The sequence below is a fragment of the Arctopsyche grandis genome, chromosome 6 (genome assembly GCF_051622035.1).
Source record: "Arctopsyche grandis isolate Sample6627 chromosome 6, ASM5162203v2, whole genome shotgun sequence".
NCBI classification, from domain to species: Eukaryota; Metazoa; Arthropoda; class Insecta; order Trichoptera; family Hydropsychidae; genus Arctopsyche; species Arctopsyche grandis.
The window spans coordinates 18,062,995-18,078,688 of NC_135360.1; the positions used below are offsets into that span (position 1 = coordinate 18,062,995).

Genomic DNA, 15,694 nt, shown 5'->3' on the forward strand with positions numbered 1-15,694 from the left:
CCCTTTCCGTGATTCTTAGCACCCCGTACCAATGTTCGTATTTGCATAATCTCTTTAATAATTCCACGTATTAAATTTTGTAAAAAATTCACAAGAAGACATTGGCAGAATAAGATAAGAATAAACATCGCTATCTCGTACTGGAGATAAACCTCGATAACGATCGTGTACTACCTATATATACATATCTATGATAAAATTCATTATTTATTCACGTTCCAATTTCCCTCGTGCGTATATATACATAATCCTATTTTATTAGTAAAATTATTTCAATCAACCGGGAAATATAATACATACATACGTCCATAATGTATGCGAGACACAATGATTCGATTATTTTTACGGTCAGCTTAATGATTCGGTTATACTACTTAACCAAATTACCAAATTCGGTAACTATCATTGAACTAATGTCAGCATAAGCCACGCTCTAAGCTGAAATGGCTCAATACAATGAATATTCAGTTAATTATTAATTTTCCTTTCAATTATTATTATGATTATGTATACGCATTATGTAAAAGGAAGCCCTTGTCTATTATGTGTACATAAAACAAGGTAATGTTGTTGATCAAATATTTTCCAAAACATGTATGAATGATGTATTCGGGTTGTAGTAGTCGGTCGATAAGGAAATTCGTTATGTCAGCAAAGGTTCTCACCCCATTCGCCCTGAAGGTCGAAGGGTGGTTTGAAGGAGCCCTCGGATTTTCTGAACCGATGACCCACATCCTGCCACGTGCTGTATTTATAAGGATTGTTGTTGGTGAGCCTTCCCGCTATCCGATTTGTAAAACAAAGAAAATCGCTCCACAGAATACAACATGCGGAAATTTAATATGCCGGCATCCAATTAACGTTCAATTTTAACTCGTCCCAGTTCAAAATCGAACTCTCAAAGAGTTGAAATAAAAATAAGAACGATCATTTCAGTAAATACGAGGGCACTTAGCGTTCGATGTGTGTTGACGCAAAGTCCCCGGCACCTAGAGTGTTAATTTATTTAGCAGTTCCCACTCAATGAAAAAATAAAGCAAAAATATGCCTCGACTCCGCTTTTAAAACGAGTAAAGAGAAATGTATATTTGTAAAATAAACAAGAAAATTTTTAAATTCTTCTATTTACGCTACGTTTTAAATATCACTAGTGATCATGTGAAAACATGCTTAGGAACACGATTGCGTTAAATTCTTATTCAGATATACATACATATATACCCAACTGTTTTTTCAGTCATGAAAAATATTGAATATTTACACTTTCAATCGGTTGTTTTTATTAATATGTATTAAGCATTTATTTATATTTTTGAATGGCTATACACAGCCGAGGAGAGGGGGGGAGACGATACAAATTCCCAGGGCCCGACTATTTTTAGGGGCCCGATCGGAAGTGGTAAACGATGTAAGCTAAGCCTGCAAATTCCCGTTTGCCCAGCGATGACGAATTCGCCATTAAAAATCAAGTATGGTAATTTTTACTTTATCGATGTACGTAGTAACAATAGATAAAGTTTTGTAATCATGCGAAAATTCGAACTCGAGATTTTGACTGATTCCACTCGGAATCGATCACGTTTTCATGATCTAGAAAAAAATTGTGTGTGTGTGTATTTTGGATATTTTTTTGAACACCGTTAGTCCTATCGAAATGAAACTTACTATCGGTTACTGAAATTGTTATCGATACGACGAAAAATATTTTTGTTACTAAATTAAATTTTCCCCTGGTCTGAATTTTCAATTTTCTAAAATAAAATTTTGTTGATAAAATATCCGTATAAAATATGTATTTACATTTTAATGAATTTATGGATATGAAATACAAAAATATTATGCCATACAGATTTTTTTTATCCCAAAAGTTGATAATTACTCATACGTGTGATATTTAAGAAAAAAAATCAATAAATAAAAAAAAAACGTCACACAATTTGAAAAACGCTGCACAAATATCGAGATAGATAAACCAAATGAAGTACTTTTTTTTATCTAACACAAATTTAATTGCAACACTCGGCGGGACACTAAAAATTACAACACGGAATGTCGAAATCCACCTCTACATAATACAATTACAACTGTACGCATCATTATAGCGACGTTTCTTAACAAATTTTTCGACACGGCCATTTCACAATCACTCCACGGCGAGGAAGGTCACAGAACTGAAAACGAGAAAATCAAATTCTCCAAACTGGAAAAGTTTTCCCAAGCATCACCTCTCGACAAAGTTGAGTCGACGAGGGGAGTCGAAACCAAAACAGACGAGTTTTCATAAACAACTAGAGAGGGAGAGGGAGATTGGGGGTATTCATTACTCGGCAGTGGGTAACCCTCATCTAATTTAAATTAGATTCCGCGTCAAACGATAAACATCAATAACACACACACCGCACCGGACTAATTCGACGGTGGCTTTTGAAGTTAAATATATGTACGTATGTAAATACTCGACTGATCTGGAGGGAAGGGAGGGACTTTTTACCTGCAGAAACACGTGACAGTCTCTTCCACGTCAAGAGGGAGGGCGAAGCCCCTGGGCGGGGGCCCCACGCTCGTATAGCGGATGTAGCGGACGTTTCTCAGGTTCCCGAACATCGTCGAGGGCCACATGATCCGACCATGCACCACGATCCGACGTCATAAGATAATTTAAACGACGCCAACCAATTGTTCGGAACCGCACTAGATCGATTCGTACTGGACCTCTCGGCCACACTCACTATGTGTCAGAAGCACGCACTTTGAATCAACAACAATATTGCTATATAAATCAAAAATAAAAATTCCGATTATTTAAACAAGCCTTCGAATATATGTATATTATTACGTCGATGAATTTGCATTTTTTTTTTCGCAGAAAAAACTTAAGTTTCTGTGTAAAAGTTTTACAAGCTTGAAATTATTTCATAGCCCACGGTTTCATTTTATTAAAAAAATTCAAACTTTATTTTTATACTATGCGGTTATTATAATACTTACAAAAGAGAAGAGTGCAATTTTTTTTTGTTTCATTAAAACTTTTTATTTCTAAAGTACGGAATTAGTTAACAAAACTGCATAGAGATGAGTACGCAGTTTGTAGCATATACAATTTTTCGCAAAACTATATTTAATGAAAAAAATTAAGTACTTTTCTGGTACGAAAATATACAGTAGTTAAGCTTTGACGTTAGTAATATTATAGTATGTTATGGATTTCATATACATAAACGCGTACATTAATTATTTTGATTATACATATCGTCAGATTAGTGGCACAAAGCTTCAAATCAAAAATTGGCAGTTTTAGCTTACTAATGCAACTAGGTACATTTCAACACGCTCTATCGTTTGAAAAAACAAGCCGATTTATTTTTGACGTAATTTAAAGATTTCAATACGAATTAAGTCAGTTATGTCCTCAATTTAAAATCACTTATTACAAGAATACGTAAATAATTAACACATTTTATATAGTGGTTAATTTAATAAATAATAATTTAGGTCACAAAATAGAAATCTATAAACTTCTCGATTTTCGAAAAAGGCGATTTTCTCAGAACAAAGAATTTTGACATAGAGCTTTCTGCCACTAAATCGTCGATATGTATACTATTATCGCTTTTTTGCACCACATATCTTGAGAAATATTAGAATATTGTTACAATCTTTACTTTTAACAAACACTGCACATGTGTAGACATACATATGCAAGCACTCTGGCAACAATTAATATAATTTCACATCAAAAATGTTTATTTGAAACGGTTGTCTATTACGTGGGAAGAACAACGCTGACAGCCGCCAGCCTACAAGGTCGAAAAGGACCAAACAATTCAACTTTTATTTTAAAAAATCGCCAGAATAACACGTATTGCCATTATAATCGATCACACACACACACGCAAAACACGACAAAAATAAAAACCTGAAATGCGATAATAGAAACTATACATATAGAGCACACCTAGGCGAGTACACCCAGTTACCGATTTCACAATACATTATCCATCAGCGACTCTAAATCACCCATAACAATTAGTCCCAACTGTTAAATCGAACGGACAGTGCGATCGCGACTAGACCGGAGGAAAGCCGGCATTCCGGACCGCGGACACGTTGCGCACACTTGCACACGACAAACAGCTGTCGTCGAAACGGTACAAAATCGCAAAGATCCAGCAAGATCTGATTAGATCGAAGAGCAAAACAAAAAAGGAAACGAAATCACAGCGACGAGGTTAGAAGAGCAGCCGTTCGACGAGAGCTCGGCTCGGTCACTGCGCGAACTATCGTCGACCGACTCGTTCAGATAACGCGTATCGCTCGGATTCGCTAATCCCACCTGTAAACACACCACAGGTGTGCAGACCGACGGACGGACGGACCAGTGCGAACTGTTCGTGACGAATAAGCAGACACGACAATAGCACTCGAGAAAGAAAGCAGCGTGACCACCGTCGGTGATGTCATGTGTATGGTAGTAACGTGGGCACGCACCTGTGAGTCTAATGAAAAAACAACACACCGTGATATTATATTAGATGAGTATATGTGTACATATATGTATACATATTTCTCTTAGTAGACTGGTGAGTGGAGTATCGGTGTGTAGAATTGCGCGTTGTTGCTCTCTGTTGCGAGGAGCACTCGCAGTCTGAGAATTTCCCTCCGAGTCCCTGTGGGTCGTAATGGATTAAGTAACGTAGCAAACACGGCATGTATGTATGTATGTATTATTGATATGTGAATTAGTATAGCTTGAGAATAAAAAAAAAGCGCTAATGTCGCTATGTACTTAGCGCCACCTGTGACGCGTTTGAAGAAGCTTGTTGAAGCGCCATCTTGAATGCTCGCAATAGTAAGCGCTATCTTGATAGGCTGCAATACTAAGCGCCAACATTCCATATAAAATCATTTTCGTTCAATTCTTATAATATTACTAGTGTAGTGCCCGTTGATTTCAACGGATGGCTTCGGAAAATAATTGATACACGAATTAAAATAAAGTTATATATATATACATATAGTATAAGGTCATTTATCGGCGCGCGCGTATTAAAATGCTCCCCGTTCACTCACACATGCTTAGGCGCATCTGACGCTGACGTCACTCGTCGCTTAATATCAGGAGCACAGAGTGTAGTGTGCCTAAGTAGTATATACGAATTTGCGGACTGAGCCAACAATAACATGGAAATTTTCCAATTTATGACGATTGGAATAATGAATTCGCGAAAAATACTAACGATTAAAAAAAACACACTTATATGTACATAAATAGCAGATAGTTAGATCGCTATTATCAAAACTCGTTACACACCGGCGAGTGGAATCATTGTCGAATTGTGTACAGATGCTTTGTTGCAGGCGTTACAACTGGGTCACTGAATAGACTACAATTTTTCAATGATCCGTCATCGTCAATTTTAGCAGAGCTGTTTTATGGAAACTAAATTTTTTAGTTGGTAGGAATGCACAGGCTGTATGCCGTGTGTACGTATATAAGTGGCAGTCAAAACCACACACTCAATAATAACGCAAACCAATATAAAGATTGTCAACTATTTTGCAAATGAATTGTACGTGAAAACTCATCATACACTGGTTCTTTCGTTCCTTTCAAATATCTACGAAATGACTTAGCCATCAATAAAAGTTGATCGACATATATTTCGATGACAAGGATAGGTCCATTACCTGTGAAAAGAAGTCCATTACCAGCCAGCAGGATAGTTCGGTAGTTGCATTAATGCTAAGGTTCCCGGGTTCAAGCCCTGGGTTAACCTAAATTGAAGATAATTTATTCGGGGTATTTCTGCAATGCTGCTGGTCAGACTTGGATATTTGCGACTCCATGTCGATCCTTTCCTATCAGAGCTTGCCAATTTATCTCATTTCAATGTTGAAACGGTTCTTCATTAAATTGGCAAAGTTTATGTGACGACGATTCGATATATTATTTTTCGATTCAAATAAATTTAATAAAAAAAAAAAAGAATATTTAATATTAGATGCGCCATGTTTAAGCAATTTATATTACAAATACTAAGCGAAGTTGGGTAAAACAACTAGTAATCTATAAATATATATATATATATATATATATATATATATATATATATATATATATATATATATATATATATATATATATATATATATATATATATATATATATATATATATATATATATATATATATGTGTAATACTATAGATGTCGCTCGGGTGTTTTAAAACCCGAAAAGGCATAATGGTAAAACATTTGAAATTTGTTCATTTTCAAGTATTTAAACGTCTAATTTTTTCACCTGTAACTATGTATCTCAAAATGCGTAAGTATTCGATTGAATTTCGAATAGACAAATCACCATGTATTTGTATTGCAAATTTAAGCGTATATATAATATATGTACATATGTGTTCAAGCGTCCAAACTCCAGGGTAAATCATTCAATGGCATATGTATTTTGCAAATTTCAAAATCTCTCGATTTAACTAAAAGCACGATCGAGGCAAACTGCGTTATTTTACAAAGCATTTACATATTATGAAAATACAAATAAATCAGGTGCAGTTCGCGCATAGGGATTGAGGTACTGCAAAACCCAACTAAATCAGTTTTTGTGTAAAGAAATTAAAGATACATAAATGCGGCACCCACAGTATGACCAGCAACATAGCCCAGTGGTCAGCGTGTAATGTCTTCAACTGAGTGGTCATGATTTCATGTCCCTAGCTCAATGTTGCTGGTCAGATATGTGACTCTAGGTCGATCATTTCCTATCAGTTTGCCAATTTTTCTGATTTTCATTGCAACCGTACCACCTAATTGGCAACCTTCCTGTCTCTAGCAAAATTCGAGTTTACAGCATCGAATTTACTGATACATATGTATATAAATATATTACCTTATCTTTTTTTTTATTTTATTACAAATATACCAGGAAGGCCTATTAGGTAAACCCCAATCCGCCTTCTTGGCCAATTACAAACAATGCAGCATTTTTATTACACAAGTTGCTGAATTACGAGACATTGAAAACTCGAAATTAATGAGACATCTATGAATTTTACATAAATTTTATTGTACATTAATCATACTCAAATAGTAGTGACATGGTAGGTAGGAAGGTTTTTAGCCAATTTAATCGGGAACCATTTCAACAATGACATCAGAAAAATTTACAAACTCTGATAGGAAACGATCGACCTTGAGTCATAAATATCCAAGTCTGACCAGCAGCACTACAGATATACTTAGAAAATTTCTTTTCAATCGAGGTCAGCTCATGAGATCGAACCCGGCGCCTCTCGGTGCTAGGTAGAAGCCTAACGACCGAACTATGCTGCTGGCTGTATTAAAATGTATGTACATATTTCTCGAAATATTAGTATTATTGAGTTTGTTTATACATATATGTCTCTATGATACTGTATAAATATTATTGTTTATCGATGTTTGTAATTGGCCAGGAAGGCGCATTGGGATTTACCTGTTAGGCCTTCCTGGTATACATATATGGTACAGTCGAAGTGTATGTTCAGTTGTAATATATTCCAACTGGCGTTTTAGGTCATTCTCATTCGAACACAATTCAACTAGCAAATTATATCTCTACAAGCGCAAATACACTTTCAAAAATGTCCGCCAGTTGTAATAAAACAGTTGAGTTTTAACAGCTCCGATGTTTTTACGAATGCTATTAGAGAATTAAATAATGCGTTCATTTGCTAGATATACCGTATAAAGGTAATAAGTACCGTATTATAACTCTAAGAATGTATTCAAAACAAAAATATGCTAGTTAGAATAAAAAAATTACTAGTGACTAGTCGAATGATGTTTTCACGAAAACCTAACCTCTCCATTTTACCTGGTACCAACATATAGTTGAACTGTATTTTCAGTTGTCATACATTTTGACCAGTTGGAATGTAATTCGCCATATAATTCAGCTTACGTGGGTTAGACGAAATATATTCCAACCAGTCAAAATATATTACAACTGAAAATACACTTCAACTATAACAGTAGTGGGTACCAGGTTAGATGGAATATATTCCAACTAGTCAAAATATATTACAACTAGAAGATACATTTCAACTGTATCAGATATACATATGTATAAAAGATAAAAATAAATAAATAAATGAGCCGCTACTGATACAAACACCAAAAGAAGAGTCTGGCCAATATTTTAAACGACCCATTTTAAACATATCAGTAGAATAAGACGATGGATTTTAGAACATACAAAAATTTACCAGAAGCGTGTAATAATAACGACTAATATGATAATACACATAACTGTCGACATATATGTATGTCGAAAGAACCGTTGCAAGGTCGCTAATGCACATACAATTGCTGTGCGATTGCAGTTTGTTGTGCAAAACATTTATGACACAATGCAACGTGTTAATTCGCAACTCGCAACGAACGCTATTTTTAAGAAAACGATACGGCCAAAGTCGACGAACCGATGTAAATAAATTTCTAAATCGAGATTTTAGCACGAAAGAAAAAATCGTAGATTAAAAAATGCTCGATGAGTCAGCGCGTTCGTGAAAAGCCGTCCGAGTGAAAACAGCCTTGAATAATCCGGGTGAATCATAATAAACACACCTGATGAAGTCACCAAAGTGTGGTTCGCGTGAGGAAATTCACCAATAATCAATCAAAGCCATTTATGAGAATTTCACAATACACAATGGGTACATATTTTGAATGCGAAAATTCCGCGACTTGTGTTCATGAGAATTTTATGCCGAAATTCGGGAAAATTTTGTAAATATATACGTTTAATTATCACACACACACGAAAAGCCTTTTTCACGTCGTCACTTAGGAAGCGTATAATTAGTTTATCAATTTAACATTTACACTCGATGTGTTGACCGATGCTACTGCGAATCGATCAGCTTGATTTTGTTTCCAGAGGACAACTGACGTTTGGTTACCGAAGAAAATAGTGAAGAAAAAACAATATAAATAAGAAGCCTCGTAGTAGAAAGAAGCACCACAAACGCTGCGAAGCCTACCCAGAAAACGTAGAGTATGCGAAAATTCGTTATTCATATCGAATTCTACTTTTTCAGTACTAAACATTTCAATTTAACCCGTTCGGTAATTTTTATCGATTTCAATATGTGTATTTTTAGTGCATATTTTTTACATTTCATGTGTACATTTCGTTCGTTTATAGACGAACCAATCCGACGAGTTATAGTGTACACAAAATAACAAACGTACTAGTTTGTTCGTGCACAATCTATTAGCCATAAATTCAAGTATTCTGAATTGTTTGTCCCATTCTCTATGTACTTAACATTGGTATGTATGCTTACCCTGAGTTGCAATACATTTTAATATTAGCGGAAACGGAATTTGTAGCAACGTTGTAATGCGGTTTTCATGGGCGTTTTGGCATCTCAGGATTCGTGCAACACTGGTGAGTCTATTTTAAGATAGGTTTTAACTGTTAGCACTTAAACTAAAACCAATAGTTCGTGTATGAAAAAACTAATATGTTCATGAACTAACCGGAGTGAACACACCCAGACTACATTGGTGGTAGCCAAAGGATAGAAAAATTGTTTCACTTCCACATTATAATTTATGTATTGCCCTAAAACAACTAAAATCAACATACCAAATAAGGCGTCAACTCATATTTATAGATTTTAATATATATTTAATAAAATTATGTAGATAAACCTATATAATAATACATTGAAATGATCCCGAAGATTATCAGTTAGCCCTAATGATGTTGATGCCACAATAAATAATTCCTCTTTCCCGATAGCATGTATTAGCCAATAAGTCGAGATTTAAATATAAATTTTCATAAAATGTCTTATTTTTTTTCTCCGAGACACTTATGTAGCCTTCTTGTTTTAACAAAATAATCGTTACATTAAACTTATCTATATAGAAAAAATGGAACTGATTAATAAAATGATCAGTTCCATTTCATCAAATATATATAAACATGTATGTAAGAATAAATGTATAAATGATAAACATGTAAAAACAAAAATTCTCATGTTCAATAATATCACTCTGGCAAAATATGTGTTATTTACCTTACCTTTAACATTCAGAATAGTTAAATTTTCCTTATTGAATGAATTAATATTTCATATTACAAACAAATGTATTTTGTGTACAAGTATAAAATAAAAACTTTGTAAAGAAATGCTCAAAAAACATAATTACTAACATAAAACTATAAAAAAAAATTTAGTCAAAATATAATTTCTACTCATTGATAAATTTTTGATGTGGAAATTAGAATGGGAAGCACTTTATGAATAACAAAAAACCTGAATGTGTGTATTCATGGGTGAGAAAAGCAAATCTGTGTAATTTAATATTTACTGAAAACCAAAACACTCTAAATACAAAGCTCAAAGACCCACAATTCTAAATATGTGTATAGTAAAAATATTTAATGTAGTGAAATATCATGTAATGGAACTAAAATGTGAACACACATTGCATGAACTATATGAAGCAATAATTATTATGTATGATGGGAGAGAAGGGGAAAAATGGAAACGGAAAAATAAATAAAAAAAAGTCCAAAATTCAAATAAAAATATGTATTAAAAGTTGTATAAAATTACACACATCAAACAAAATTAATATATAAAAATATCAAAATAACCATAAACATATATCTGACAGCAATATATGTATGTTTCAAAGTGTAAAATTACAACAGATAATATATTCATTATATGTAAAGCATAAAGATGGAAAATAATAACAGAAAAACCTTTTTCCAATTGAAAACATATTTCTTTGTTAAAGGTGAACGATTTCAAGTCATGCAAAAACTAATAGATATGTACATGAATAAATAAAAATAATCAAATTATAATAAACAATATGAATTTTCAAACATGCAACTTCTAATAAACTTACCGAGTACACCTTTCACATCTAAATATAATATTATAATCTAAACGTATTTTGTATTTTATGAATAATTTAAACATGAGTTGTTAAATATGAATGTACCTCAACATTAAAAAAATTTTAATTAACCAGTCCATGTTATGTACATATGTGATGTGACTGATTTTTAAAATACTCATCTCACCGACTAATTAGTAAAGTTGAATTGCAAAACACAAAACCTTCTGGCGGAGTACATTAAATTTTAGAACATGCAATCCATGAGCATCGATTGAAAAATTATGATATTGAATTACATATAAATGTTTTAAGAACGCATCCTTGATAAATGAATGTGTATTGTGATTGTGTATATCAAAAGTGCTTCCCAATCCATTGGCTCAAGTTAGATACAATACATGTAATGTTCAAAGAATAATGCTATTTAAATAATGCTTATGAATATGTAAGCACCAAAAATATTTTATGCATTTCAATGACAACTAATAAAAATCAAAAAAAAAAATCATTAGAACAAATCAATCGGCGAATCGAGCCACATATGTCATTGTGTACAATTCATTATGACGAGAAAATTGAAAATCATAATGAAACAAATGAATACAAATCATAAGTGGTAATTTTTAATAACCTATGCATTTGAAGAAAAAAAACAAAAGAATGTGGCCGCATAGTAACGGTTCTATTTTCATATCACTAACGAATTATTATAAATATAACATGAATCGAAGGTTCGATTGAGACACGATTAGAATATTGTGACATCCGAGATACAAAGTGGTGTTTTGATGGTGAGGGGTTGAAGTGGTAGAGGGGAGATGGTGAAGAGTGGGAGGGGAGGGGTGGGGTGGGGTGGAGTGGTGGGGAAGCAGTGCGTTGACAGCTGTGTCAGGTGAGGTGTGAGGTGTGAGGTGTGAGGTGTGAGGTGTGGGGTGTGGGGTGTGGGTGGGGAGTACGTACCCCATAAACCAGTCGACAGTATCCCTGAGGTACTCCGGGAGCCGCTCCAGCTTGGCGGCGGGCGCGGGGCGCGCAGGCGGGGGCGGGCGGGGGCGAGCGGGCGCTCCTCTCGCGGCCCCGGCCGCCGCCACACTCCTCCACTCTCCACTCCTCTTCCCCCCACCTCTCCTCGCCTCTCCTCTCCTCTACTCTTCTCCCGTCGCCGCTTCTGCACGCCTAGCGTCTAACGCCTGCACCTCACCACTCGCCTCTCTCCACTCGCACCACACCCTTTACCAACTTGACGGATCTCAACTAAAATTCGGTTCGGTGACTACATCACAAATGTGAATATGGTAATTGGATTATTAGTCACATCATGATCGCCCAAAAGACAATGAATAGAGCGAGCGTTATACTTACTTACAATAATAATAAGCTATCCTGATGACATTTAAGGTCTGTTCATACCTAGTCAGCACGTACAGACTTCAGCAGGTATCCGGCCGTACGAAAAGTATTCTTTGGTACATTTTGTATGGGTATATTCATACCAACCGTCACGTTTACGCCACGGCAGGCTTACAGCAGTACCCGACATTTCCTGTTCATACCTTACAGCAACATCCGTCAACGTATCGTATCCGTTTTTTTGGACATCGTGGAAATATACACGCAATTTACGTGCCATGAGTCTGCCGCTTTGCTGTTTTGGACTAATTATCGATAGTGACAGTTGACAGCTGTTCAATCTTTCGACATGGTTTTGGCAAAAATATTTAAAAAAAATTAAATTTTTTATGGAGATATTTAAAAAAATTTTGTCCATCATCCACAAGCTCCTTATACAGTGTCCAAAACTCTCCTTCGGTTTTTCTATTTTTTAACATGGGATGCACATCAAAACGCCTCCGTGCTTTTTTATTGCCTTCTTGAGATTCTTCTTCCAACAACAGCGCGATTATACATAATTTTTCGTTCGATAAACGTCGACACATTTTTGCTGACTTGTATTCTGACGCGTAGCTACGAATGCACGTGTATGCATTCATATTGTAAGTACTCGACAATACGACGTATGCAATATTGCGCCGTATCGTCATGGCCTCTAATGTATAAGTAAGCCGATTTTGCCTTTTACTCGGCCAAATTGCCGTAAACGTGACTTGACCGCGACGTGTAGGTAGATATGAATAGAAATGTAATAAAATGACATATTTGAAACGGAGTCGTGCAGTGCTGTTAAGTATGAACGGACCTTAAGTTGTTTCCAGTATTGAATTAAAGTTTTTATCGTTTTATAAAAAAAAATAATGAAGCTCCGTTAATTACCGCGATAAAAGAATCCGTTATTGATTTTATTAATATTCATAAAACAAATCTACAAAATAACGGTGGAAAATGAAATATAATAATAACTAAACAACTCATATTTTCATTTCCATTGAAAATTACATGGTCGGTTAATGTAGTGTTTGTTTCGCGAAAATCGAATGTAATAGCAGTCTCTGTTCAGCGCTGTCAATCGTTTGAGGTTAGATCGTGGGTTTGAGGAAAGCAAGAAGTAAACGTAAATCGGTTTACCATGTTCCGTATACCTATGGAAGAACGTATTGACCCGGCGGAGCATCATCAACAAGCCAGGGACGCCACCGTCAACAGCCTGGCCACGTTCGTTTTTCTCGTCGCTACCATTAGGCTAGGTATCGTATGATTTTCCCTGTATATTTGCTTACAATCAATAAATTCTCAATATTTTATGTAATAAATGGATTATATTTACCATTTTTCGTTTCAGCTCCCTTTGTGATTAATTATATGAATTATTAATCCAGTTTCGTCAATCAACTGAAGAACAAATATAGTACATTCCTAAATAGCATTTAAATTCATCAGAAGCTACAGGATAAAGTTAAGGACGTTAAATGAAAGGCAGAAATAATAAATTATTACACTGAGGATTTTAATGTTTTGATTTTCAAATACATGAACGTTCCGTCGCCTTAAACCATTTCCACGTTCCCATCAGATATATTAATATCACAACATTTTCAGATGCGCACACAACACACATTTGGAAAAAAATTGAAAAAGTTTAGAATATTATATTAATTGGCATTTACATAGGTGTATCACGAAATGTGAAACAAACAAAAAGCCAGGCATTTCAGACAATACATAAACTACACTGAATATACATATCATAAATATTTAAATTATGAGATATCTGTATAACAAAACACTAAATTAGTGGTAGTAAAATTGACCTCAAACCAGAATTGACTTCACAAATTTATATAAAAACATTGAATTATACATAATAAATACCTTATATGTAAATACTGACAAATTCACACATTAAAAAGGACCTATAAAATTACATATCATCAAAACAGATATGCTTTGAGTTATCAAAATCTAATTTCTTAAATTCTTACAACCTATGAATTTAAAATGATAACAAAAATTATGATATAATCTCATAAATATCCAAATCTCATAATTGAGAGAAACCCTTCTACCACCACCAAAGTAATAGACATTGTGATAGAAGAACTTTTATCGCACAGTATACGAAATCAGTTATACTTTAAAATGTATACAGTACAAAACTAACACCTGGTGTCAGAAATTACTTCAGGTTTTATAGTAAAAATATGCCTAATGGCACACAATCTAATCTCATTTAAACAAGGCGAAATTGTGATCACTTCATGTTTAAAGACAAAGAAAATTAGACTAGTAGTTTTATCACTGGCTGATGCACACTCGTAGAGAAAATCATGTGATTTCTATTGAAACACCAATTCCAAAGTTAACAAATGTTTGCATTACACGTTGTATTTACATTGTTACATAAACATTAATCAGTGCAATGTAAATGGACAAAATAGGGGCACATGTCACTCATTATACAACTACCTAGTAGTCAACCACAAATGAAATATTTAATCATTTATAGAAATTCCTAACACTACCGTTAGATTACGATTTAAATAAATTGTTTTGAAGATTTGTCGTTGTAGTGCGCCAAATTAACACGGAGTACAGTATGGCTACATTTAAATGAAGACCTATTGTAAGGCTTTCTTAAGAGCACCATTCTATTATATAATACTTAGTGGTTATTTGGTAAACAAAAGAAAAATCATTGTATGTATAAAAGTTTTTATTTATTTTTGTTTTCAATAATACGTTCAGCTTGTAAATAAAACACTATGGAAATTTGAGTATCGGTATGTGATATTGCACATTGTATATTACATACACATTGTATGCTAAAAATTTACAGAATTTAAATAATAAAATTAATCTTAAAACTGTTATGGTAAAAAAAATATTATGCCTACATTTCGTTTGTATTTATTGGTGAACTCTTCTAGTCATATGAAAGCGTCATTATGCACTAATAATAACTTTAATTATTTCTGTAGCACATACTGAACTTAAGACATCAGTTTATAATATATTTGTACGTTCGTATTATATAACGAACACTTGCCACACATGCTCACTTGATATTCATTTAAACATTCAGACGACTTACATTGCCTCACTTTTTTTTTAGATCAGTCAGTGGCAATTTAAAACCCACACACAGTAAAAACATTCAGAAACGCAGAGGTAATATAAAAATACAAATATGCTCTTGGATGTTAGGTTTGAAAACATTTATGCAAAAATCATATTCTTATCACTTGTGTTTTCCACGAGTGAATGGTGCAGCTGGCAATCCCTGAACGTTAGTTATTGATTTATTGTAGTCAGATACGCTAAATATTATCTAGCAGGGATATCGTCAAAATTAAACAGAAAAACTGGTTACGAAGTTGTG

The 15,694-nt window shown here is 34.2% G+C and overlaps 1 protein-coding gene across 5 annotated transcripts in view; it reads right to left on the minus strand.

Annotated features, from left to right (window-relative positions):
* Mob2 (MOB kinase activator 2) overlaps positions 1-12,140 on the minus strand; it is a 175,726-nt gene extending 163,586 nt beyond the window's left edge. The window contains exons 1-2 of one of the 5 annotated variants that reach the window (XM_077433247.1): positions 4,334-4,416; positions 2,492-2,770 (exon numbers count right to left, since the gene is read on the minus strand). In XM_077433247.1, the coding sequence (XP_077289373.1) occupies positions 2,492-2,619 (128 nt within the window). In that variant the 5' untranslated portion in view covers positions 2,620-2,770; positions 4,334-4,416. Of the gene's footprint in view, positions 1-2,491; positions 2,771-3,916; positions 4,290-4,333; positions 4,417-11,880 lie in introns of those variants that run through there. The other 4 variants (XM_077433246.1, XM_077433250.1, XM_077433248.1 and 1 more) reach the window with 4 other exon arrangements.
* Positions 12,141-15,694: the final 3,554 nt, after the last annotated feature.